Source organism: Numida meleagris, chromosome 14, assembly GCF_002078875.1.
Source record: "Numida meleagris isolate 19003 breed g44 Domestic line chromosome 14, NumMel1.0, whole genome shotgun sequence".
Taxonomy (NCBI): domain Eukaryota; kingdom Metazoa; phylum Chordata; class Aves; order Galliformes; family Numididae; genus Numida; species Numida meleagris.
The window spans coordinates 3899203-3926355 of NC_034422.1; the positions used below are offsets into that span (position 1 = coordinate 3899203).

The 27153-nt window shown below is 42.5% G+C and overlaps 1 protein-coding gene across 1 annotated transcript in view; it reads right to left on the reverse strand.

Moving 5' to 3' along the window:
- Positions 18173–27153, reverse strand: part of GLT1D1 (glycosyltransferase 1 domain containing 1) — a 51240-nt gene continuing 42259 nt past the window's right edge. Inside the window, exon 12 of the mRNA XM_021412785.1 lies at positions 18173–19921. Coding sequence (XP_021268460.1) covers positions 19775–19921 — 147 coding nt within the window. The 3' untranslated portion in view covers positions 18173–19774. The remainder of the gene's footprint in view (positions 19922–27153) is intronic.

Consider the following 27153-nt stretch of genomic DNA (forward strand, 5'->3'; position numbering starts at 1 on the left):
GAGTCTGGTATACCCTTCAGCCCTAAAACCACAGCATTTATTGTGCAGTCCAAAAGCGGTTTCCAGTGACCAGTGGCGAAGTGCCAAAGCACTGACTAAATTCTGGCTTATATTTCAAGTTTTCCTTTCTTTTCCAGAGTGATGAGCCCTTGCCCCCCTTTTGTTATTAAGTCTCCTTCTGTCATTGAATCTAGGTTGCTCTGTTTAATACACACCCACCCTCCCACAAACACTTAGATTGAATCCCTCTATATTTAGAATGTACTGTAGATTGTAAGAATGTAATATATATATTTATAAATATGCCAACTGTGAATAAAATTTGCATTTTAGTGGCTTCATCTTTTTTCCTACTCTGAACGCCTCTCTCCTTTCACTGTCAGAACGTTTACCCTGAAAGAGACTGGCAGCAGCAGGGAGACTTGTCCTTTGATGAAATGGTGAATTATGGCTCTTGGCACAATCTCGTTACCAAGTTTTGCATTCTGCAGTGCTGGTAGGAAAAGGTATAACATCAACAACATGTTATACAACAAATGTATTTGCACCAGGTCACTCTTCCAAGATTTGCAACTAGATGCAAATAAATCCATATGTAGATCCCTAGCTTGAGAGTCTAATATGTGAGTTTCTGATCTGGGTGTATTTGGAAAGATCCACATTTGGCTAAATGCATTTGAAGACGGTACTAAGCGAGTAAGTAGGTGTAAATAGGGTGAATGTGATGAAAACTTTGGAGATCAATACCTGCCTATGTTTTGGATGCAGGTGTTGTGCAATTCCACACAAGATTTGAAAAAAAAAAAAAGCCTGGATTACTGAGTCCTATGCAAGCTTAATACTGGCTGCAGCAGTGAGGACAGCACGAGGCAGGGCCCAGGCAGGCTCTGGATGAATGCTCGCATGTAGGAAGCAGCTTCAGTCTCATAGAAAAGCCCTGCAGCTTCCCAGCAGGTTCTGTGCTAGCCCACTGTTTCACCTCCCATTGCTGAGCTATTTTGGGTGCTTTTTACACATCACTAATTGCGTCCACAGAAATTCACCCTCAGTAATGTGGAGGTCAGGGTAAAAGTGGCCAAATTTCAGCAAGCCAGCAGTCTGTGCAGATTAGATTCATGCATGCGTGCAAGGTTGCGTTGCAAAAGCGTCATTCTGCGGCCAGTCTTTCTCCTTCAGAAGGAGCAGGTACAAGCCATGCTGCGAGCAGGCTGTCAGACTTGCTTTACCAATGAGCTGCAATGGTAAATCCAGATTTCTGTGTTAGCCGCCTCTGGGGAGCATGGAGAACTAACAGCAAGTTCATCTGGTAGCACAAACCACTGAAATGTTCTCCTAGGACGAAACAGCCACTAGCAATGATGCTAGGGATACTGACATTCAGATTTATGCTTTTCTGCTTGCTCAGACATCCCTAATGTCTCTTAACAGCTGCAGCTTGCTATTTTCCATAGGGCAGTACTATAAATAATGCCTAGTACTAGAGTGCTCTGCCCATAGATCTCAAAGTGCTCTGAGCAAGGTGGATTCCTTATTGACATGGAGAACACCAGGATTAAGTGTTTTGCCCAGAACAACGTAGGAAATCTATGGCAAAACCAAAAGGAGACATCACTCCTACACACACTTTCCAATGTATCAGGATCCTGAGCTCTGCTCAAGGAGAAATCAAAGTGGATTGTGGCTGTCAGCCTGCAAGCAAGCAGTCTCAATTAATCTGCTAATAGATTAATAACTTCCTGTAGAGATTGTTGCACATATGTAAGTATGCATCTATCTGTCATGCTGTGTGTGTGTGTATGTATGTGTCCGCTTTTCTCACAGCACTTTCAGGTGAAAACTTCTGTGCCATGAGGCATCTCAAGGGTGAAACCTTGTGATTCAGCAAACAGACAAGAATCCTGTTCGGTGAGTGAAGGGGGCTAAGCTCTGTTCCCTGTCATAAAAGCAGTGGTGGTATGTAGGCGCTGTGTGCACATAACATTTTGCAGCTGTGGCTCCCATTGGCAACCTCTGGAGCCTGAAGAGCCCTGCTGATAGCAAGCAGTCTCCTCTGAGTGATATTAATATTTTTTTTTGCAGTTGCCTCCTTATTTTCGCATTTGAGTCTCCTTTTATGTGAGTATCTCTTTCTATGTGAGTAGCTAGACTGATAGGCTGATACAGGCATTTTAACAAAAGGAAATGTGTCTGATGCAGTTTGGCTTTTTTTTTTTTTTAGATGCTTTATACATAAATACGAGGAGTAGAATCTCAGTTGTCCTATAAATCAGGTAAGCTGGTTCTTCACTGTCTTTCTATTTTTTAAAGGCTTCCCCTTCAGCAGTCATATATACATAGTGGTTTAGACTAAGCTGCATTAGCACACCAGCAAATTCAAGGTCTGAGAAATGCAGGTAAATAGTTGTTCTGGAACAAGAGGTCTATGGAGGTAAGTGACTTGAAAAACCAGAAGAGGTATTAAATTGATGTGCAGCCTGCGCTAAGTAGGTCTAGAAACTACTTTCACACCTCGTTTCCATAATGAATGAGACGTAAATGAAATGAGCACACTAGAGACACTTTAGTTCAGTTCTGGGTATGCTCAGCTTCTCCAAGACTGCCTGCTGTGATTCCTCCGTGTCTGTGGGGACGCTTCTTGGTGGAGGAACCTTAGCAAGAAGTAAAGGATTCGTGTGCTACAACACAGGAGGGTTTCACATGTCACTTACGAGATGAACTTGGCTGGGCTCACGTGTGTATCGATCAAGCTAAGTCCAGTCAGCATCACTGAGGAATTAACTCAGGCAAGCAGCTATTGTCGCCAAATGTTATGTTTAGAAAATGCCTCAAGCGCTTTCAGAATACTCTCAGAGATTAATTTATTTAGTGCCTGGAAATCCAAGAGCTCTGTCACATATTTCTGTATGTTTATTGTTTGCACTGTATTTCCTTGCATGCACAGCTTCAGAGCACTGCAGCACCACGTTTAGGGATTCATCTCATTCCCTACAGTACGATGTCTGCCATATAAAACCAGTTATGTATTACTGCCAACCCATACTGTCAGGAGCAGAAGAGAATGTCCCTGTTTGAAGCAGGAGAGACTTTTGTCCTGAAGGCTTCACAACCAGCTGCCTCCTGGAGGTGGGCAGCAGGCCAGGAGAGCTCTAGAGCAAGCCGGGGCATGGCTGGTGAGGAGCCGAGGTGATGAGATTTGTGTTCTGCTCCCAGCACAGGGTCTGTGGTTAAGCACCTTTCTGAGCAGGTGTTAGGTCTGCACCAGCCACCCTCTTCATCCCGCACAAGTAAAGCCTCTGTCCCATGAAGTTGGTGACCATTACTGCACTGCTTGGCTTCTTGGTGAAAGCTTTCATGGGTGGAGCTCAAAAGTGGCAGCAGTAAGGGCCTAAAAAGAGCAGAGAGCCTTATACATTGTGCCCATAATCGGGAGCATCAGTCAGGTCAAAGTCTAACCTGAACCGGGATCGCTTCCTACCTCTTTGCTGATTTGATAGGGAGGCCTCTGTCAACAAATCCTTCATTATGCAGGCTTCCTGCTCAGGCTCTATGAGGAACAGCAAATTAAGCAGCCCACCTATGTAATATTAATGGCTGGAAAAGCAGCAGTGCTGCTCTGTTTTTATGTACTGCCAGTGCTCATTAAGAAATTCCAGCGTGTTTTAAAGATGACTGGTGGATTGCATACGACAAGTTCCTGCATCTATCTCCTTAAAACAGCCCCGCGAGCCGGGAGGGACACATTCAGCTCCAAACCACACTGCCTGAACCGTCCACCAGAGCCTGTTCCCTCCTGGTTTTGTAGGTGCAAATGAGGCTTCCTGTTGTATTTTCCCTTCTGCAATCACAGCCGCTTCTCTAACGCTGGCTGAGGTGGCAGAGCTGGATCTCAGCAGTCTGGTGCCTGAGCTTCTGACAGAACTCAAACCGCTGATACCAGCACCAGAAAGCTGTGCCTTTGAAGTGCAACAGGGACTTTGCTTATTCACGTTCACATCTTTGTTTCTAATAGTTAAATTTGAGCTTCCTGAAGTCAGATATTCATAACCCAAAAAACAATCCAAAGAGCTTCATTGCTCATTCTTGAGGGTGGAAGACTGCAAATATGACTGGGATTCTCATTTTCAACGTTTTACTTTGCTCGGTAACCTTAGATGAACTGAGAGAGTGGAAGAGAAATAAAAATAGTGGTGAAGGGGCTGTGCTCTCCATTAGCACTGTTCAGCTTAGCACACTCTGAGGCAGTCTCCAGCCCCCTTCAGCAGAATCCTAGGTCGAGTGATGGCTACAGCTTTCTGCTGTAGCTAATTCCCCCATCTGCTCCTGCACATTTGTGTTTCAGCCTGGTTACACAGAGACCAGCGCCTGGACCTGGTTCTGGGGGCCCCAGCTGCTGCATTGCATGGGGATGCTCAGCAGCCAAGCACAGAGCAGCTTCTGGTGTGCCACCAAGCCCAGGCATTCTGCTGAGCACATCAGCCCTCCTTGCAGCCCTGCGCTGTGCCTGCAAACCCCGCTGCAAGACTGGCAGGAATTGGCTGCTGTGGAGCTGGGGCCTGGCTAATTTCTTTCACTTCAAAAGGAAACATCCGATATTTTCTAAAGGGCAAAATGACAGTGCTTCCTGAAACCACGTAGTTAGAGGGGCCACATTCCTTGCACAGTTTTCGCTGTGTAAAGTAACAGCAGGAAAGGGAAAAGGGTTCTCCCACCTGTACTTGTCTTGTTCCCCTGTTTTTCCAGCAAAGATTTTGGCTGACAGAGGTCGCCCATTATCCGTTCTTTCCTCATCAGGCCCTGAACCCAAATCACTGTGCTCGTCTCTGCCCTCAGTGACATTTTACAGCTTTCTTTCATTAGTCACCCTTCTCAATCCTAATCAATAGCTCTGCTCTTAGCGTTTGGCATTATCTTCTCTTCTGCTAGTCTGGATGCCATGGTCAAATCATCATGGTCAAATCCGCCCCTTCAGTATTTCTCCCTTAAATAAATAATATCAAGCTGCCATGTATTAGCTCAAGATATTTTACAATATTGAAAGATCCCAATTACTGATCTAGCCCTGTACCTAGCTCTCCATAGGCTTGACTACGGCTTTAGAACAGCACTCAGTAGTGTTTCTTTTGCAAGGCCAATACAGCTGAGGAGGCGTTTTTGGCAGGCTGCAAATGAGAGCTCCAAATGATTTTTTTCATCGCCCCGCCCAGGCCTCACACAATCACGCAAACCCCTGAAGAGCAATAGGATTTTAATCATCTCTTCTAATTGTTTTGGTCTAGTACCGAGTCAGCTGCTGCTTGAATCCCAAGCTCCCAATGTGCTGCCTGAGGGGACGGCACTCGGCTATGCTTCATGCTGCTGCAGAGTACAAGTCTCCGAGGGAAATGCCCCACTCATTAGTGACAGCTGCTGTCTTGGCTTTGGGAGGAAGCACAGGGTGGGAGAGTGTCATCTCTACTGGAAGCGTTAAAATACATCTATATCTACCTGTGTGTATGTATGCTTCATGTATGCACAAGGCAGACTTATGCTGTCCCCATTTCTAGCCTTAATTCATCTTTTGCTTACTACAAGTTCCCCATCCCCCACTTTAATATTTTCACTTACAGTACTTTGAAGAGCTAGGAATAGCTTGTCAGATTGAGACAGCTCTTGAGAAGTTTAATTTTCCTAATGCTTGTTGGAAATCCCCTTTCTGAATCTGCAGGAATATTAAGGTTCTTAGCGTGAGCTGTGCAGAGAGGGAATTTGCAAGAAAAGCTGTCAGTGAAATGCAGTTGTGTTAGGAGAGGCTCGATGGGCAGCACAGAGTGGTGCAGATCCTTCTCTTGAGGAGCAAAGGGTGCTCGTGGGCTGCTTGTGTGAACAAGCAGAGGGACAGGGCTGCAGGTGAGCTGCTCCAGGTGCTCGCACGGGAGTGCAAAGGCGCAGGCGTGCAATCGGCCCGTTTCCCTCCATCTTAAGCAGAAGCAAAGTAGATAAGTGAGACCAGAAAGGATAATAATTCCTCCTCCTCCTCTTTTATCACCTGCTATTTTCTACCTGAGTATCTGGACTCAAAGAATTACTGAAATTAAATTTAGCAATTCAAGCTGCCCATTGTTCCCTGCTCTGTAATGTGCCAGAGTGGCACCTTTGTATTCATCCATCCATCCCCATCTCCTCAGATGTGCTGCTCACACAATAGTTATTGTTGTAGAAAGGAGCTGGAATGAGCTCTTGCATTATTCACTTCATTTATTTTGATACAATATTTGGAGCCACTTCATTAAATTCTCTTACAATGTCCTGTCATTTTTTTCTTTTCTCATCTCCTTGCCAATGTCTGGCTCATACAGATAATATAACAACAACAATGTGGGGCAGGGGGAGCTAAGGGAATAGACTTGTTTTCTGTGAAAGGGGATAGCTATGAACTATTTTCCTTGATGTATTGATCTCAGGATCCCCTTTCCCCCTTCCCGCCCCCTCAAAAAAGACTGCTTGTTAGAAACACCTTATTTGCAAGTAGCAGATATGGGCACTAAATACTCAGGACAATTAAGTCTTGAACAAAAGAAGAACACACATTTACAGACAAGGCGTGGATGTGCATAAGTAGACAGGGTATATAAACCCCTGCTTACTAGCGCTGAAAAACACACTGCAGCTTCTCTGCCCTTTCAGTCTTTTCACTGATGCAACGGATCAGGCTTACAAAATGACAAAGTGTACTTTTTTTTTTTTCTTTTTAATGCTCTGAGAGCTTGTGATCTGAGGCAGGGCCTCCCCATTTGCTCAGGGCCCGGGGGATCAGATCTTGTGTGGTTTTGGAGCATCTGCGCAACACTGAGAAGTCCTGCCTGCAATCCAAGGATGCTGCTCGAAACCCTGCAGTTGTGAGCAGCTTGTTGTGCTGTAAGACAGTGGCAGGTAGGAGAAGTGAGGAAATAAAACCAGAACAATTCCAGAAGTAGTAGGACAGAGCTGCCAATTAAGCCCCAGCTCTTCACTGCTAAGAAGAGTTCAGTTCATGTAAGCGGAGGGAGGTGGGCAGGAGCCTGCACGAGGCACAGCTGTGATGCAAATAAACACACCCTGCTCCTCACACTGTGCCACAGAAAGTGTTTTCTTCAGATTAGGTGCTAGCTCTGCAACCACACGTGCTTTCATTTCTAGTACATAATTAAACCTATTGGAGTAATAGTGCTAGTCCTGTGTTTACCTACTGCCTGTAAACAGATATTGTTTAGCCTTATTGTCCTTACATTTATCTTTGCCGTTCGTCATGCAAAGCAAAACACCTGAGGGGAGATCTGTACAGATCTGACCTGGAAAATAAACAGTAATATGGAGGTAGCTTCAGTTCTCAACAAATTAGAAACAGCTAGCTATAATTTTACTGCTGGTGTCTATGCTTTCTTAGAACAGTGGACTTTCTGTCCCTGAAAGGACAGAGCTGCAACTGAGAAGTCAGATTCCAGACTCCTTCAGCAATGAAGACATTAGGTCTTGAGCAGGAGCTGCAGAAGGGAGGAAACCATAAGACAGAGCAGAAGGAATTGCTTAATGCCATACATCTGTGAACAGCTGGGGGCAACAACCACAGATAGGAGACATGAGACAGAAAGAACCAGTTGTGGTGATGAGCAAGGTAAAGTCTTGATTTTTCTTTTTTATTGGTGTTTGCTAGTGGTGCTGACAAATGCTTGTCATTTCCACACGTGTTTTTGGCGTTGCAGAGCTTCTGGCCGCTGCAGCACCCAAGAGCCATGGGGCTGTGCTCTCCTCCCAGCCTCTTAATGCAGGCTTCTGCAGCAGCATAAATTTCCCTCTGTGACAGATGAGAGCCGCTGAGCCAAAGGCAGCCAAAACTCTTTTTCATCCTAATTGCTCTGCAGACCGTTCCTCCTTTGAAAAGTGCCTTTGCTGAAATATTGCAGCACCCATAAATTTTGTATGTATTGAGAAAGTAGCATGATTATTTGGCTGTTTAGACTGTATTTGTCCCTAAATGCAGAGCATGGTTGATATCTGAAAATTGTGTGTTGATTCATTGGTAGGCAAGAGGTTGGGACAACTTTTTGGGAAATGAATTCTTGGCAGCAACTTCTTTGTAAAGGTTATTGGTAATTATTTGCCTTCCCAGTGGTGCCAGACTTTGCTATCTAGCAAGAAAAGCTTGGGGCTTGTCTTCATCCTAGAGCCCTATGGAAGCTGTGCCTGGCTGGATGATGCTGGTGTTTCAGAGGTCACTGGTGGCAGCTCGGGGGGGACAGAGCTTGCAATAAAATAGTGAGTATTTTAGTAAAGGGGGTGTTCTGATTTTATGATTCTGATGTTATAAGGGTTTATTTATATATAGTACGTATAGTATTTTCCCTTTTAGAATAACCTTAGTTAGGTAGCTGGACTCAAAAGACTTTATTTGCAGCTCTTCATGTTATTTTTTCTTTTGGGTGGAAATAACAAACGTGGGTCACTAAAAATGCTATTTGTAAAGTTTATTTGTAAGTGAATTAATCACGTGCATGTTTGTTTACTTCAGTCTGAGTTACCAGAGAGGCATGTCTGGCTTCCCAAGGCAGCTCTGCTTCCACTGGCAGTTCGTTATGTGAATAGATTGCCACTCAAACACTTGGTGTGGAAGAGAGAAAAAGAACCCTGGCTGCAGCATAGGATGGTTTTTGAGTCATTCATAATCTTTATGTAGAAGTCAATTTCATGTCTTACTGGAAAGCCCAGGTTCACAGGAGGTGAGCTAGCTGTCTCCTGGGTTATTGGACATGGAAACTCTGGTGTCGGGGCTGCAGCCTCCCAGGCACACACCTTGGGCTGCTGGGCCACACCAGGTCTCTGTGCTCACCGTCATGTTCAGAGTCTTAAACGTGGACTTATTCTCCTTCTCAGTGGCTTTATTTTGGAGTGAATCAGACCACCCTGGCTGCCTTTATTTTTATACAACACTGTATTTTCTTGCTAGAGGTCTTGTCTTCCAGAATACTGCATTAACTGTTGTTTTGTTGGTGGATTCAGCCTGGTAGTAGGGAGAGCAATTCAGACTGCCATCTCCTACGCTTTATCCTACGTTTTATGCAGTGGGGACAAAATTGCTTGTTTTGAATAATGCTGTGTGTATTCTCACTAGAACACTGAGCCACAGCCTTAACCTTCCCAGTAGTTCTCAGTGGTTACAGCTGAGTTATTAGATTAAAATATTATTTTACTAGCTGCTTGAAAGTACAGCAGCAATCTGATTTATTTCCATTGTTGGTGCTTGTTTGTTTAGCCTTTCCGACGAAATGAACTTGCTGTTCATTTAGTACTAATGCCAAGAGAACTATTGTATTCAAAAATAATGGAGCATAATATGTGGTAGAACATGCAATGAAATGTGGGTATTTTGCTCACGCAGTTGCATATATACACAGTGGAAATCACTTGGCAGTTTATAGGGTGTTAATCTGCTTCTGCTGAGTGGGTGCTTGCAGCTTTTGTATCAGCACAATGTCACCCCCCCCCACCCCCCCAGAGGAACTCTGTGCCCCAAGGCCGGGGCTGGGCCCTTCCTGGGGGCTACATGTGGAGTGTTGTCACAGATGAATGAAAATGCACTTGTCCCCATAGCTCTTTTCTGCAAAATCTGAGTATTTCTCTAGATTTTCTATTGTCTGGAAAAAAAGTAGTGGGCAGCTACAGAGATGGAACATTTTAAATGCTCGGTTTTGAAGTAGCAGTGTTGAGTGCCCAGACAGTGACACAAAGGTCTGAATGCAGAGGCGCACTGAGCAGCCAATATTCTTGATAAAATCGGGTTAGTGTTTGCAGTGCCTCTGAAAATCAGACCCTGGCACCTGGGAGCAAAGGGACCTGCGAAGCTGCCTGCTCTGTGCTCTGTGTTTCCCTAATCCAAACTCACTGTCTTAGGCATTAACTTCCTTGCAAGATATGAAACGTCCTTGCAAAGCTGATCCTCTTTAATAATGTTTTTCTTCAGTTTTGTTTTTAACAAGATGTGTTATTGAAAACGTCTTCACTTGTGTACATGGAGACTCATATGGTTACACATAAAACCTAATGCAATTGAATTTTAACATTGCCATAGCAAAATTGGGCTTTTCATTTCAAGTACCTCACTTATTTCAGACTTGTAGGCAAAGAGGTTGTATCACATGAAAGGAAAACTGACGACAAACACAGGGAGAGAATCACTGGGGTACCCTCATTATTGCACTAGCATGAAGGGGCTTATCCACTTTCATTCTGTCCAACAGGTGAAGCAACAAGGTGTTATTTAAAGTAAGTTTATCTTGCTCAATCCTAGTAGCTCAAAGTGAAAGTCCAGAAGGACAATATGACTTACTTCCTTTTATTTTCTAAAGCAGGGATGCCCCACGAATCGCTCCCTCTAGTACAGCCAGATTCCACAATCCTCCACTGAAACCTGTGTGCAGCAGCTTGATTTTTGCACCTGCCCGGCACAGGAGGGTGTACCTGATTTTCCTGTTACGTGCAAACATCTGCTTCAGCTGTAAACTCTTCTGACATCTCTGACAGATATAATTATAGTGCTCTGGGGGACTTCTGGCCTTGCCAGAAATAGATGGAAACAGGGAGATGTGCATTTAACAGGCAAAACTGGGAAGGTGCTGGGGAGAATGGTGTCTGTGTTGTGTGACAGCACCATGAAGGAGCCTGCTTCATCTCCAGGCCTTCGTTCTGCTTTGCTTCCCATGATTAAATCTCTGTCTCCCCAGAAATCTTCCAATATCGAGGCATATTAGTGGATGGAAGTCCTTGCACGCACAGTTATTTGTTTGTGTGACAGCTTTGTTTGTGTAGAGGGTTAGGAATGCAGCCTGCATCGGGTGACGCAGTGTGACACCTGAGCAAGGTCCCAGCCAAAAGGTAATGCGTTGTGCACAGCAGCACTGTGCAGAGCTGAGGCTGGGCACAGGTTCTGCTGTTCACTCATTGGATGGATATCATTGCCTGCTCTTCTGTTTTGGTTTGCTGTACCCCTGGATTACACAGCTGCCAGTCAGCAGCAAGTGAAGCTTAGAGATACCCGCAGCCAGTTTTACATCGCACTTCTTCCCTTGCTCAACACTGAATCTTTGTTAAGTAATTGCAGTGTCACCTGCGGGCAGCAGTTAAATCACAGCGATCGTCTTCCAAAATCAAGTGTGACTGATATCGTGATGATGTGCGCGTGGCAATCACCCTGCACACACCGTATCTGCAGGAGTCCTCCTTATCAGAAACTGGTACCTGAATTTGGGGTGGAATTTATCTCACTCAGCTGTGGGTGTTGAAGGATCTCCCCTCCTACGGAGACAAATGCCATTCCTCAGTGACTCCTCCTCACCTGAGGTCGGGTTGATGAACTGTCCTCTTGATGAGGCCCGGACCTCTCCACTGACCATTACGGAAATCTGAACAAACAGTTTTCTGTATTTATGAGGCACTCACATGGAAGTGAGATTAATCTTGCCGACCATAAAGCAGTTTAGAGGAAATTGGTTCCTGGCTATTTGTCTCCAGGCTGAGGATTCAATTCTCTTCCATAGACCCACGATTGCCTCCGTTTGTGTCTCTACAAGCAGGACAAGCACTTGGCTCACTCTCTCTAGCTGTGCTGCTGTGTGTGCCCATCATGGCACCATTTGCAATCTAATACTGCCTGCTCTTGTTATAGTGGCTCAGGCACATCACTGCTGCCCTTCTTTGCCTGAAAAGTTCATAGACAGGAATTGGGCCTCTTCTGAGATGGGTCAGGATTGCATGAAATCTTCCTATTTTCCCTTGAGCTGCCCATTGACTCTACGGATGCCAGCAGAACCTCGGCACGTCTCTGTTACACGTCTTCTAATGTACTGGCTCAATTAACTGTCTGGGGCTGAGAGTTTGAGCAAAACACAAAAATAGGAGCTATCCACAAGAATTAATGACTGCTGCTCAAGCGCTGGAGCTGACGATCAATTTTTCCTGTTTAGAAATGGGCTTTAACTTTACAGCTGTTAGCAGCGTGAGGTAAGGGTGCAGAGAGAACACAGACCAATTCTTTTAGACTGCTCCTTCCACATAAAGCCTGGTGAAGCTGAGATCCTTTATGCTGAAGATTGTTTCAATGAGATGAAAGCGATTGGTCTCAGCAGTCTCAGCCTGGTCCTTACGAACAAGAATTTGCATTCAGCCCCAGCAATCACAGCGCTGCAGCTCCCTTAGCTGCAGACTGAGCACAGCCCAGGATCTGAGGATTTTTTCAAGTCCAGTGAATCGCTGCTGCATGATATGTTCCCTTCCACTCGATAGTTCAGCCCCCAGCCTTCTCTGTTGTCCCCTGATGTGACATTTGGAAGAACATCGCATCGCACTGGCAAAACTCAAGTGAGTGCTACAACTGCATCAGCAGTGACCCATAGAGGCATGGGCAGACATCGATCATCAGGAGATCCCAGCCTCACAGAAGAGTCTAAAAGGCACCATTCTTTTAAGGAAAAGGGAGAAGAGATAAGGGAAAGCCCTTGATTTGCAGTCTCACCTGCCAGAGAACAGAGTGACAGAAGAAGACTATAGAAGGAATGCTGTTTTCCTCATCATCAAAACAAATGCAAGGTGCTTGAAAGACGTAATTGATAAGCCCTCTTAACCTTGCTCTGCTTAGCAGAAAAAAAAGAGTTAAGGCTTTGACTGAGCTTCCCATCTCATTTATGGTTTGTTCAGTATGTCCATGGGAAATGTCAGCAGCGCCCTGGGCTCCGGTGGCAGTGCATCCTGCAGCGGAGCTGGGTGAGGTGGCTGCTCCCGCCGTGCAGCTGCCTGTCAGCAAAATCTGAGCTTGGCAAGCTCTGAAATGAAAGGGAAGAAGTCATGTCGGTGTGGAACAATGCTACCTTAACAATGATGTCTGGGAGACTTCCCCTGGTGCAAGCTTAAACACTTTCTGATGTTTTATTCAAACAAATGATGTGTAGAGACACCACATGTTTTAGGAGTGGAAGGGATAGAAAAATGATCTCATTAAGTTGCAGAAAAGTAACTAAAAAGGATGGGAGATGCGCTGTGTAACTAGATGCATAATGCCCCAGGGACAGCCAGGAGCATTTCCCAAGGCTACAACAATAAAAGGTGCAATCAGTAAGAAACAGCAGCTACAAAATCCACGATGAGCTACAGCCTTTGTGGAAGACATTAAAACTGTTCAGAATAGAATCATTGCTAAGGTCACACTAAGGTCAAAAAGAGAGTGAAATGGTATTAAAACACAATGAGTATTCAGAACATGTAATGCTAATGTTTTCCCATTTCAGAAAGTGGTTATGAAATGTCCCCTTTGCCTCTTTCTTTGCTATGGTTTCATATAGCAAAGGAGGCAACTCTTGCTTGACCCTTAGAGTAGTTTGTAAAAAGCTATGTTGTCCCTAATATTTAGCCAAAACAAACTTGTTTATAACCACATTACAAAGTGTAAGACAGCCTTTAGTGCCTTTGTTCACGTCAGATCACACCTTATCACCCCGCAGCCGCTGATGTTGTTTGAGGAGCGAGAGGTCTGAGCCACAGCAGCGTCACCCGCCCTGATGACTCCTGGAGCTGCTAAATAAGGACCAAAGTGCTAATACTGTGTTCCAACACTTGAGAGCATTACTACTTCATTAGCGCGTTCCTTTTACATCCTTACCTTCCTCTTGAAGATGTTGTTGGATGACCAGGTAGGCAAAGAGGCATTGTAGAGCCAGCAGGTAGTGCTGCTGGTACCCATCAGTTGTGCTGCAGCCCAGCACCAGCCCGCAGAGCAGAGCACGGGCTGCAGGCCCTGCCTGCATGGAGCAGCGCGGCGGTCTCATTGGCTCAGGATTGCACAGCAGTGGGTGCACGTGGCGTGAATATTTGCACAAGTTCATCCAGATTGTCGTGTTTTGGTTTTTTTTTAACGCGATTCCAGGTTTTTCCTTGAATATATTTTTAAAAGAAAAGCAATGGCTAAGTAAGAAGCTAGGAGCCTGTAATGGATGGCAAAGGCCGTGCTCCGAGTGTATAAGCTTTTGATATATTACTCAAGTTAAATTAGAGATTCCGTAACTCATTTCACTTCATTAAAGCTACTAAAATAACAGAGCAACTTTTCCACGGCAGGGATTAATTTCTGAAGCAGTTCAGGGGCATTTCATTTCAGTGCCTGATGTAACGTGATTGAATCAGACAAATGAAAGAAGAGATCTCTGTACAGCAAGGTTATAGTTATAACCGGACTTACGAGTAAGATTTGTGCTGAAGTACATAAGAATGGAAATTGCAAGGTAAGAAGCGTGCTAAAATACCACAGAAGGTGTGACAGAGCTGCTCCTGGAGCAGCAGGAAAGGGCTGAGGGGGCTGTGAGGGTGTTACAAATGCTGATTCAGGTCAGATGTTCACTACTGCGATTTCTCAGCAGCCAGATGTTCTCTGCTGTTCTTATTGAAATGTATTGCTTAATTTTAAACAAATGTTTTAAATTAGCTTAATGGCAGTGCTTTAGGGGAAATGAATTTCCAGGACTGGACAAAACAAATGCTGCCCTACATTTTTATAAAGGATGAGAGATCTCAAGTGCCCTCAATATTTAATACCTAAAATTAGATGTCATTCCTATGTCCTATGGAGTGACATCTAAATGGAATAGTTCCTTGATGAAAACAGGGTTCATTTAAAGAGACTTCAATTGCACCTAAAAATTACTCACCTTTGTAGAAATTTTCAGATTGTTCAAATACATATATATCTCGTTTTTATCTAACAGTTTTTCTTACATTGGTGAGTATAAGTTGTTGGGTTTTCCAGAGTAGAACCTTTACTCTCAAATTCTGAATTCTATTCAGTGGTTGGAGGACGGAGCCTTTCTGCTGGTGCGTGGCAGGCAGCGTTCAGTAGGGCACTGGGGAACGCTGCGTGTGTGCACGGAAAAACCACGCGCCTGCTGGCCAGGGGCTGCTGGTCTATGGGATTCCGGTTTCAAACATGAAAGCAACTGGGCTTGGACCAAGCACACAGAGGAGGGGTTGAAAGGAAAAACATTCAGGAGTGATGAAATTACTTTGGACAACTTAATGAAAAAAAAAAAAAAAAGCTCAGATCCCACTGAGCCATTAAATGATTGATTTCCACATGGAAGCACCCATCTCCTCTGACAAGCCTTTGACAAAGGCTTTAATTTCATGTGGAATGGTTTTTGACCAACAGATTAAAAAGACTGAGGGGAGAAAGGGACAGAACAGGTTATGAGCCCAATAGGCAGGAGAATATGTGTCATAAAAGAAGAACAAAGTGCTGATGTATTCATTAAACACGAAGGTAGATCTTACAGGTGTTTGGATTGCTTAATATTCAGACTATGCTGATAGTAAATTATATTTGCAGAAAGAGTACAAGCACTTTTAAATCTCCAAATATACAATTTAGCATTTTCTTTTGATGGTTGCCTTTTTAAGTCCTGATATGTCAAGTAGGTTAGCATCAAAACTGATTTCCCCGAGATCACCAAGTAATGACCTTTGGCTAATTTGGAACTCTGAGGCTCCTGTCAGGACTTCCAACAACAGTGGTCAGCATGAGATGGAAGGCGGCATCCCCAAAGGCTCTGAATTAATCCATTGACTCAGCCAGGCTACCAAACAGATCCTGGCTGAACATGAAGGGTTCCTACAAACTCTGGCATTCCTGATAACTCTTGTAACGCTGTTCATTTCTGCCACGTGTAAAAGTTGAATGTCAAACGTTAACACTCCGAATGCTGTGTTACTGTAATTATTATTGGAACCAAGCCCCATCAAACAGAGTCTTTACCAAACTATTTAAAGAACGTGCTAATAACCTAGTAGCCATATTCATACTCTGGCTCCTTGGGAGTGCTGCTTTTTGTCTCATTTGTGACTTCTAAAATGTTTCTAAGATGAGCTGTAATGAGGCTAAAGAGGAAAGCTCGATTTCTGTTATCTTTACCACCCTAGAGATCTGTATCAAAATCCTTTCCCCACTTCCCCCCAGCCACGTGGTACAGCCCACCCCCAAGGCGCTGTGCTGACCGCTAAGATAAGAGTGCAGATCAGCACGGTCTGTTTTCCAGGGGCCAGTGTGCAGAGCCAGCTGTTGACTGCAGCACTGGCAAAGGATAAGAGCTGACAAATTCTGTTTGCTCTGGGAAGAAAGTTCCCCTTGCTTCCTTCCCAGCGCCTCAGTGAGGGTCAGAGCGGGGCAGGAGGGGGCAGGCAGTGCGGGGGAACAGCAGAGCTGGGAACTGCAGAATCCTGGCTGGGTTGAGCCAACACTAACTTTCTGCTTGAGAGCAGACAAGTCAGATTGGAAGCATCACTCTTTGGGCCTATCCTGGCTGAGGCTGGAACAGGAATGCAGCGATGACGTCTAAAAACTCAAGCAGGTGTGCTGTAGGGCTAATGACAATGAAATGTTAATTGGGGAGGCTCTCATTCTGCAAAACACAGGCTCTGACTGGGCTATGCCACACAGTACCAAATTGTCTCTGCTCCTGAAGTAATCTTGCCAAGAAAGGAAATGGCACAGTAGTACCCATTGTACAGGTCCACAGCTTTCATCCCGTTCCTGTGGATTCAATGGCCGAATGAACTGCAAAATAAAACGCGTGTAATTGGATTAATTAACAGTACATTTCAAGGTCCTGAAATACAGAATCAGCCATAGGGCTAAATGCACAATACAGGTTTTTCCTGTAAACAGAACCCGTGCTATTTTTGGCGCTGTGTCTGTACCCCAGCGAGGTGTGCCTTGCTTGAAAAGCTGCTAGGATAAGAAATGGGGCTTCGAAGGGGGAAGATAAATGCTGTAATTAGAGCTGCAGGACAACAAAAGGATTATCCTAAAATGTAAAATCGTTTGAGTGAAGTCATATGAAAGATAATTATACCGAAAATTGCCTGCACAGGGTCTCATATTTTCTTTACAAGGACTTACAAGACTCACTGAATATTTATGGACCCGGAATATAAGACTGGATGAAATCTAAAACATAAATTCAACGGTAATTTATTGTGATGAAATTCCCCAGCAGTTGTTGCCCCAACCTTTTAGCCTCACTAGACAGGCTTCATGTTGCAGAACACAAGCCCCTGTGATAAATGATATCAAAGCTGAGTGCCCTTGATTGATGAGCGCTGCCTTGTTGATGGCTGTAGCACAGTCCTGAGGGCTGAGCTCACCACTGTTTTGGTTTCTTTTTTTTTTTTTTTTTTTTTAAATGCATATATTGCAGAAGGTTTGTTTGTGCTTCTGGTATGGTTATCACATGCAAATGAGCATGCTGTTTCCCAGATGCAGTTTTCATATTTATAGATTAAATACAGCCTGAAAAATCATATGTTAATTACATTCTGAGGGTATAGCAGAATTTCTCACTTGCACATGTTTTATTTTGCTGGAAATAACACAAATTCCAGTTCAATCTATTTAGTTCCTTGAAGCTTGGTGATAAACATTCTACACTTTGGAAAAAGCTTTCTAATCGTTACTGTTTCCAATCATTTATTACCATTAGCTCAATGCTTTGAAGTATAGCTAATTTCTATCACACATTATGTATTTGTTTATTTGTTAATAATCTGTACTTCTCAGAAGACAATAGATGCCACAGGAGTGGGGAAGGCCAATGGATCGATGCCAAATAAGCGACGTATCAGAGACACGTGGGCAGAGGAGATGTGAGGAGTTTTAAGAGGACCGGGACCCCCTGCAGTATGCTCAGTTAGATAAAAAATGACCATTTATAGCTATTGTCTGTCAGTGTCCCCTAGCACGTACATCATGCTGAAATCAGTGTCAGAGGGGTTCCTCCCTTAGCACAGAGCCTGCTGTGCCTAGAAGACAGGCTGTGATCCTACAAGAGGCCCTGCTCATCCTGCTAACAGAGCTGTCCAACAAAAGATGCAGCGGCAGACTCAGAAGCTGTTCAGTGGTAGATGGATTCTGCACTGAGAATTAGTGCAGACACACGCACATCCCAGTGTGTCAAAGGACACAACAAAGATTTGAGAGAAATGTGCTTAAAAGGGTGTGTAGCTATTCTCTGATTTGAGATTAGGCCAGCTTTGCCCTTGGGGATGGCGATGTGCCATGTTATCAAAGGCAGTGCTGACCACATTACAAGCACAGGGGGATATCTTTTGGAGAAATCAATGCACAACATTCAAATTCCTTTCGTGTTTACTGTTCCAATGGTTGCAAAACATCCAAAATACAGAGGAAAGCTCAAAAGGCAGACTGAACTCCATTATTACAAAGAAAAGTCAGACACAATAGCCATTCAAATCAATAGAAAACTCACAAGTCATGGGGACAGGGTCAAATCTATACAAAGCATAGAGTTTTCCAGTAAGAATTAAAAGTATGACACTCTTTCTTCTATAAATACAAATTCTTTGATGACCAAGTATGGAATCAAAGCTATGTCCATAATCGCTGCTAGTGAAGATGATTAGCATGAACTTCAAGTATAGATAAGTCTCCCTTTAAAATAGCCTGCTGCAGTATGTTAAAATATATCCTGAGAACCACAAATGAGAATGAACAGTTCCAAAATACACAGTAAATTGAAAAATACCCTTTTTTTTCCCCCCCTTCATTCCTTTTTATAGCTCTCATAAATCTTTTAGCAAATAGATAAATCACCAAGGTACCAAAGTAACTGGCAAATTAAGAGGTAGTTTATGTAACAAAGCATCTCTGCTTGCAAGGACATCTTGCTGCAGAGGGCAGTACCATGCAATTCTGGAACAAGAAGCCATGTACGGCTGTCAGGTACTGTGCCAACCTACAACATTACAATCAGGACTCAAGAGAAAGTGCAGACATGTGACTGTTCAGCCATACCAACTTAGCTGAAAGGAATTCAGGTACCTACAGGGCAGTAAAAAGCATTTCCTGTATTTTTTATTTTCCCTAAGCATCGACACTTCATTTACCAATATATATATCAATATCTATATTAATAGATCTGTCTGTCTTTTAGTCTGAAGAAAGCTTTCATCTTAATAATTTTGCAGTCTGTATATTTAACTAGTCATGGCTTTATGTACTTAAATGTGCACGTCACATGTAGCCAAACATATTCAGGTTGGTAAAACTGGAAAGAAATACTGCTACTGTGGGAATGGCTTTAAACTAAAAGATGGGAGATTTAGATGAGGTATTAGGTGGAAACTTTTTATGTGGAGATTGGTGAGGAACTGGTACAGGCTGACCAGAGAAGCTGGAGATGTCCCATCCCTGGAAGTGTCCAAGGCCAGGTTGGATGGGTTGGATGGGGCCCTGGAAGCCTCATCTGGTCAGTGGCAACCCTGCCCACAGCAGGGGGTTGGAACGGGATGGTCTTTAAGGTCTCTTGCAACCCAAGCATTCTGTGCTTCTAGGATTCTGTACTGCATTTCGTTAGGATGCAGCATGATCACAACACCTGATAAGCTCTTTGTGGTGAAGTGCTGCACTGTGTACAAGAAATCATCCTCCTTCTGAAAACTTAACACAAAAAATGTGTCTGCTCAAGGAGTATATTTCTCCTATGTGATCTTACAAAATGATACTGGTCTGTGATGAATTGGTACACTAGAGACAGTGTGCTGAATTAGATAAATTTGATAGTTAGAAGTAGCAGGCAACTCCTGTGATGTTGGTGCATTTGAATAATAATGATGCATGTCTATCTCTTCCAAAAAGGAAACCCAGAGAAACCCAAATCTAATTACATTTCCATCGTTAAAGTGCTCTACGCAGACTGCTGGGTCTGGCAGTTCACTGCAGACTTAGGACAAGATTCTGATAGGCTTTTCTTTCACACTCCCATGAATGATGTTTCTTCACATAGTCTTTGGCCCCTGTTACAATTTCTCTTTCCATAATGGGGTCATTCATCAAACTCTTGGACAGCACAACAAACTCCTAAAAAAGATAAAGAAAATATTAAATGAAAAGTTCCTTGAAGTTCTTATGATACTGAAATAACTTATGTCCATATCTTGATTACAGTAAAACTCTTCATCTGGGTGCCAATATTGGAAGCTGCTTAAAGTCACTTTTCAAGGTCAAATATCAGTTTATTTATAAACAATGATTAAACAATAATTATATCTTTAATTCATCCCACCAAGTCATTTAAAATCAAATATAAATCCCAAGAGTGTTAAGAGAAATACACATACCACAGAATTTAATGCCACAAAAAGCATTTGCCTACCCAAGTGTTACAAAGCCAGGCTGGCCATGAAATAAATAAATATTCACCTGCTCCCCTGCATGGAGCACAGCTGGCATCAGTTTATCTGATCTTGGCCCAGCTATACTTAAATCTTATTGCTATTGTAACATCATTAGTTAATTTTGTAGTGAGACTGAAAAGCTCACGACATAAAGACTGTCACAGTATAAAGATAAGAGCAGGCATGCGGTGACAAGCTCTTACAGAGTTGTTGCATATGGAGAGCTGTGGATCCAGCAGTGTGAGCTCAACATGCTCTACAAAAAAAAGCCATACACAAATTTCCTTTATTTGGCAAAATACTAGAAGTGGCAGATCACAACAGTTCCTTTTTCTGCTCGTCTGCCACTCTAATTTAGTTCTAGGGAAGATAATTTGTGAACTTCAGACGTGTGAAAGGAGATTTGATGTCTGAACTAATCTATTCTGAGCAGCTGGTCTAATATTCTACCGAGAGACAACTTCCGATACTTCAGCTTGATTGCAAATGGGCTCTGATCTTTGCAAAATATTGTCTTGGTTCAGCTCAGAAATGAAGACAGCTATTGTGCCAATGGAAAATTAAGATCCCACATTAGTACACGGTTGGTAATGCAGATCAGTGTGTAAGGACGTGGGGGACCAAAAGGGATGGCAGAAGGAGATACATTGTTCATACAAACTGTCAGCAATGAAAGGAAATACCACAAATAAGACCAGCATTTCTATCTACACTAGGTTAACTAGCAAACTGTACTTGAAAACCTAAGTGACCAATGTATGTAAACAAATACCTAGATATAAAATCTTTGGTTACCACAGAATCTATGCTGCTGTTGTAACACAAGTTATGGCTATGCATAATACATAGCTGTAGTGGGACCTGTGGGAAACACTGATATGTGAAATTACATAAAACATGTTATAATCTCTGCCCCGACTCTCACTGACAAGACAAACTATCAATATATGCAACTCTGACATGAAATTTAAACAGTCAGAGATGCACGTGTCAGTTCTGTTGGGAAGATGTGTAACTAACGGTGTAGACACTAGACTAAGATTATTTTCACAAATGTATTTTAACAATAACCTCAAATTTAACAGAAAAATCAGCACCAGGCTGTAATCTTCGCAGAGATGCTTTTCAGCTCGCATGGCTAATGGATCCAAAACCTGCTCTCCCTGCCCGGCTATCTCAGCACATTTCTCCCCAAACACACTTCACCTGTGCCCAGCACACCACATGCTCTCCCCTCTGCATTGCAGAGCTCCAGCCAAACTTCAGGCTCTATCTACTGCCTTCCCAACCATTGCCTCAGGAATAGCCCTGAGGGCCACATACTTCATCCAGCCTGCTTTCCATCCACAACTACCATGCATTCAGGTATTTTCTGATAGGTAGGTCTGGTCTAGTGAGTAACCTGAGGCCACATCTATCAGACACTGCAGATACAGCCAAGGACTCCAACCTTCGAGATTTGTTCTTTTCCTTCCTCCATATCTGCCAAGAATACAGAACAGGGAAGGTGGGAAAGTCTTACATGACTTATGCTGGTTTCATCCAATTGCCTGTATAATCATGGTAATAAATACTCTTCACACTGAACTACATTCCAACTTTAATTTTATGCTCCTGTGGAGGATTTTATTTAAAGTAATGTTTAAAAATAATTTATGTAAATTACCTAAGAACAGAAGCAGTAATGTAATATTTCTTGACAGGTAGTCCTATTAGCATTCTTTTAAAATGTGGCTATAGAGGACAAAAACTTGGAAACATGTAAATGATAGAAGAAATGAGATCCTTATTCACCGTTACAGTACTCAGTGCTGGCGATAATTTTAGGAAAAATGACAAACTGAGTCCAAAGCACGAAAGTTGAGAAGCTGCAGGAGAGAGTAACAGCAAATGGAAAAATACTGGGGGGCTGGGAACGAGGATTTCTCAGCTTTATCCCTACTTCTGCTAATCAAATGTGACCACCTACGAGGCACTGTGTCTGGAAGCCAAAGGGAAGATTTACTAAGACTTACCTGGGTTTTGCCTCATACTCTTGAAGCATCTGGCTTAGCTTGTTTTCAGTTTTGGATACTGAGCTCTGGACAGCAATAACTTTATTTTCCAAGTGTCGCCCTTAACTCCAACTGACTTGCATTTCAGGGGGAATTTTGTGGTAAGTCTGAAGCGTGTGTTCCCACTTGCAGAACACAGACTTTCAGAGCTCTTTTGGAAAACGGAAGCCTGTAATGTGCAAAATACTTAAGGCATGTTAACATGCCTTAATCAGCAGTCATGCTGATTAAGTATGCAATGGATATTCACACAAATATTTGTGCACTATTATTTTACTGTAGATGTGAATAAGTTTCATGTTTGGTGAAAGAGGAGCAAAATTCACACATTACTTTTCCATTATCAAACATGACGATATGCACTTTAAAAGCCACAATAAGAGAGGTGATATGCATGCTAACTTCATGCTTGGGGGATAACAAGGTATCTAATAAGCCTGTTGTTCACATATAGAAGGTGTATAATTACTATAGATGTTACAGAAAAACACAGTGTAAATTTGAACCTCGGTGGTTAGCGCTAAACCAGAAAAAAACAGGGGAGAAGATCATCTTCTGTGTACCCAGAAGTGATACTACATGTGCTCTGTAGTGGAAATGCTAAGTCACAGCCTGAAGCAGTGATGGAGCACCTGGTGGAAGGCAGGACCAACCCAGGGGAGCTCAGGTGTGTGCAATGCAATACAATGCACCTGAGTGACCAGAAGAGGTGGAGCCAGGATCTACCCCTTCCCTGTCCCATTTAAGGGTTGGCAGCAGAGGTGATGGGATCTCACTGGAGGTTCCTGTCTGCCTGAAGCCTTTCAAAGGTAAGCAGCTTCTTTCCTTTATTGCTGTTGCGTTTGAGCAGATCCTCACTTGCTGCAGCCTTTGTCCTTGCTGCTCTGCTGTCATTGCTGTGCTTTCTGTTGCATTACAGCCCTCTTTATGGGCAATACTTCACAGGTATTTTTCAGCAGCAACATTCATACTACATTTTTGTTCTGGTAAACTGACCAATCATTTTTTAAAGAAAATACCAGCTTGTTTATATAATAACTAAAAGAAGTTCTGTATAAGATTTTTGCAGAAACCCAGAAATACCACTCTCTGGAAAATAAAGCTAGAAAATGAACTGAGAAAAGAGGATGAATATTCCTTCAGTTACCTTGAGAATCATATTGATACCACAGTGATGAAAATAAAATGCAGTTTATCTATTATTTATAGAATGAAAGTAAGTCTGCAATTAAACCATTTCATCTCAGCTTCAGCATATAAAAGAACATGATTCTTAAACATCAGAGAATCACCCCAGGGAAGGCAAATGCCAGCTGTATGTAAACTCAGAATAGTGAGAGATCTGCCTTGTGGCAGGAGAAGCTCAGAAGTTACTTGGCACTTCTGTGTACTTCACAGGGCAACAGGTCAGTACTGTTAGGGGAGTGTCAGCAGTAATTGCTGGCACTGCACACAATCGCAGATTAAACTACTCAGTACCAAGGTTCAAGGGCCTAAAAACTTCAGCTGCGTTCTGGCTTGATGTCCTGGTAGGAATGGCTTTGACCCACGTTTGGCAGAGGAAAGCCCTGTGTGCTCAGTGTGTTACTGCCAGTAGCCAGCTGAGCTTTATTTCCCTCTCACAACTTCAAAAGTTTTCTCTGCTAACAGTAGTCTTTCCAGGTCCTGCGTGTACTCAAACTCAGTGCTTGGCTCCTCTCTTTCTGGCTTTGAAGTTTGTTTACCTACTTGTGTTTTTTTGGCTCCTTTGGTAAGCTTTCACAGATACTGGACATATAGTTTTGAACCTTAGGATGCAGAATAACTCTTTGTGTCTTCTCGTTTAACATGGTTTTGTGTTATTTATTGCCCCAAAGTAGCTGGCTATTCTCTCTTTCTTATCATTTTTTGTCTCAGATCCCATTAACTCAGTGTCAGATATTCCATAAACTTGCAAATTCAGGTAATGGCTGGATCAAGCCATGATTTAAAAGTAAGGTGTGCAGATGATGTAGTATCAAGGACAAAATGTTTCATAGCTTTCACCTTTAGTTTAACTGCTATTTCCATCTCCATATTGTCTTCAGTGATTGGCAAGACTTTATTTCCAGACATGAAGCCTCAGCATATATGAAAATAGTTAATGATGACTACAGTTCTGCCCCCAATTTCATACTTGCCTATAAGCCATGGAAGTTCACTTTCTTCAAGAATAAGTGAAGAATACCAACAGCATTCACAAGTTAAAATGATGTCCATTGTATAAGAGTCAATTAATATCCCTCTAATTTAGCTTTCAAAAGATAGGGCAGCCTACAAAGCATGCACAATGACTTTTAAACAAACCATATTGTGGAGCCCCCCCTCCCTCCCACCCAGATCAGTAACAACTTGAAAATAAGCAATGTTTTATACTCCTGACCTATGCATACATCACAACAAAAATAGAATCTGCTGAACTTCAGCAATGAAAATTTCGACTTTTTCTTAAAAATCTTTGGTGGCCCAGGTTCCTCAAGACACAGACAGCCTCTCCCAACCACCTGAACGCAGTACTGACCTCTCCCCATACCATTTAAACCATTTTCTCTGGAGTGTAAAACACTACAATTCAATCACAGTGTAAAGGACTGCCTCCATTCACCTCTCCTAACCACTCTGAGTATCCTAGATGGTTGGTTTTTCTCTGTTTCTGGATTGAGGTCTGTTTTAGCTTTGGGCTAAAACAGAAGAGTGGGTTTTGTGCACAGAGCAGAATTTTACCTCCTTCTTTTGTTTGACTTTGCTGAGTATAGACTTGGACAGTTTGCAGTGTATCCTTCTAGATCTAACTTTCATCTGGTGACTAAAGGACAAGGCTGCATGTCAAAACAGACATGGCAGTCTCTGTCTCTGTATGGCATGGAATAAAGACTTCAACTTGCAGAAAATAGGGGATAGAGACAAAAGGACAGAAGAATGAAATAGTGTAGGAATTTGAATTTTATGAAGTTGAGATTTGGCATCCTCCTGAGATGATGAAACCTCTACTTAAACTCTTTTTTTCCCCATGGAGGAATGGGGAGAGTTGAGCAGTGGAAAAGAGACAATTCTTGTGTATGTGAATGAAACTTTTTTTTTTTTTCTCCAGTGCAGTCTGAAAAGGGAAGCTGCAGGGAAAGAGCAGTTTAACAAATTGCCATAGAGATGGAGATGAGAGGACATATGCATCTCAGGACGGGGAAAAGGGAGAGAAAACTAGAGTTGTCTTCTGTGTCCCTCGTTTTTTATCTCATTGTCCCTGTCATCTTAAGAACAAATGAATGTATTGAAGAGTTTACTATGAAAGGAAATTCTTGTGGAAGAGCAAGTCTCTTTAACTGGTGTCTATGAGTATAGCTATAATTACAAGGAAGAACATGGAAAACACTTTTACTCAGAAAAACTTACAAAGGCCTCGAGTTTCCAAACAGGGTGGGTGGGTTGGTTGGTTTCTGATAGAACTAATGTGAGAACAAGCTAGCCTGATGTCACTGAGGTTACAGCAGAAAACATTTTTCCAGATACTCAAGATGTCAAAGCAATCAGAATAACAAAAAAGAGAAAACTTCTTACCAGAACATGTTTTCCCATCTCCTTTGTCACACTGAATCTTTTAAGGCAATACTCAGAGTGCTATGGACATTGTTTTTATTTCCAACAATAAAACTATGAGAAATGCCTTGAAAGTGGAAGTGTTCTAACTCAATCACATTTTTTGATATAATATAGCTCTTGAATTCTGATAGACCATACATAGTGGTTTAAAAACTGTATTTGATATGGTTTGGAGAGGTAAGGAGCAACAAAAAGAAATGGTTACTTTATCTTTAAAACAATGAGTGAAAATGATTGGCATTCTGTCCATGTCTGTGCAAGGAGAAAGCTCTTCAACGACTCTGCAGTGGGATTAGAATGTTAGCCTGCAAACAAATAGTCTTCTGACCCATCTGCAGACTTTGATATTTTCCAAATTATTTGACACCAATAAAATTATAAAAAGGCTTTTATAATATAAAACCAGTCACAGATATCACTGGAACTACTGTGATTAAAATTATGCTTTTCTCTGAAGAAATATATAGCATATTTTAATTGATCTTGAATTCCAAATAAAACTTGGAACGTAAGATGCTTTGAGATCACAGAAGAGGCTTCTTACAAGAATGTATGATGAAGCTAATTGGGTCTGGTATGAATAATGTATCTGAATTCTAAGCCAGATACAAGCAGAATGTTGAGGGAAACACCAGAATGTATCAGAATTAATATCAGTAGAGCCATCAGTATGCATGTTCAACATGATGATATATCCTTGAAGTTTTGAAGAGGCATATGGAAGGCAAAGAGCTGTTTGCAGGGAATAAGTGTATAAATAATTTTACAAGCACCTTTACATCTCAGCCTCCATTACTCTGAAAGCATCCCATTTCGAAGGGGTATTTCAAGAGAGGCTGCTTCCCCACCAAAAAACATTCCAGAAGTTAAAGAAACTTTGCTGTAGAAACCACTGGAAAAATTGAATATTCTAGAACAGAACACAACCTGTAGGAATGTTTCCATGTCTTAAAAATAACAGAACTAACAGAGGGAACTCACCTGCCTGAACCACTGCTTAATAGGATACATTAATCACACACTCCACAAAGTGGTTAATATCATACATTTTGTACTTTGAAAAATTATCAACTAGACTGTTCCAGTAAAATGTATTTAATCTTGAGTTGGATAAAACACTAAAGATTTAGCCAATAATTAGTATTTAGGACATTCTGTTTTATGGAATAATAATAATAAACAGGTTTTTTTAATACTTTCTTCCCTAACAGCCACCATGTTTGTATTATTTTATTGGTTATGGTCT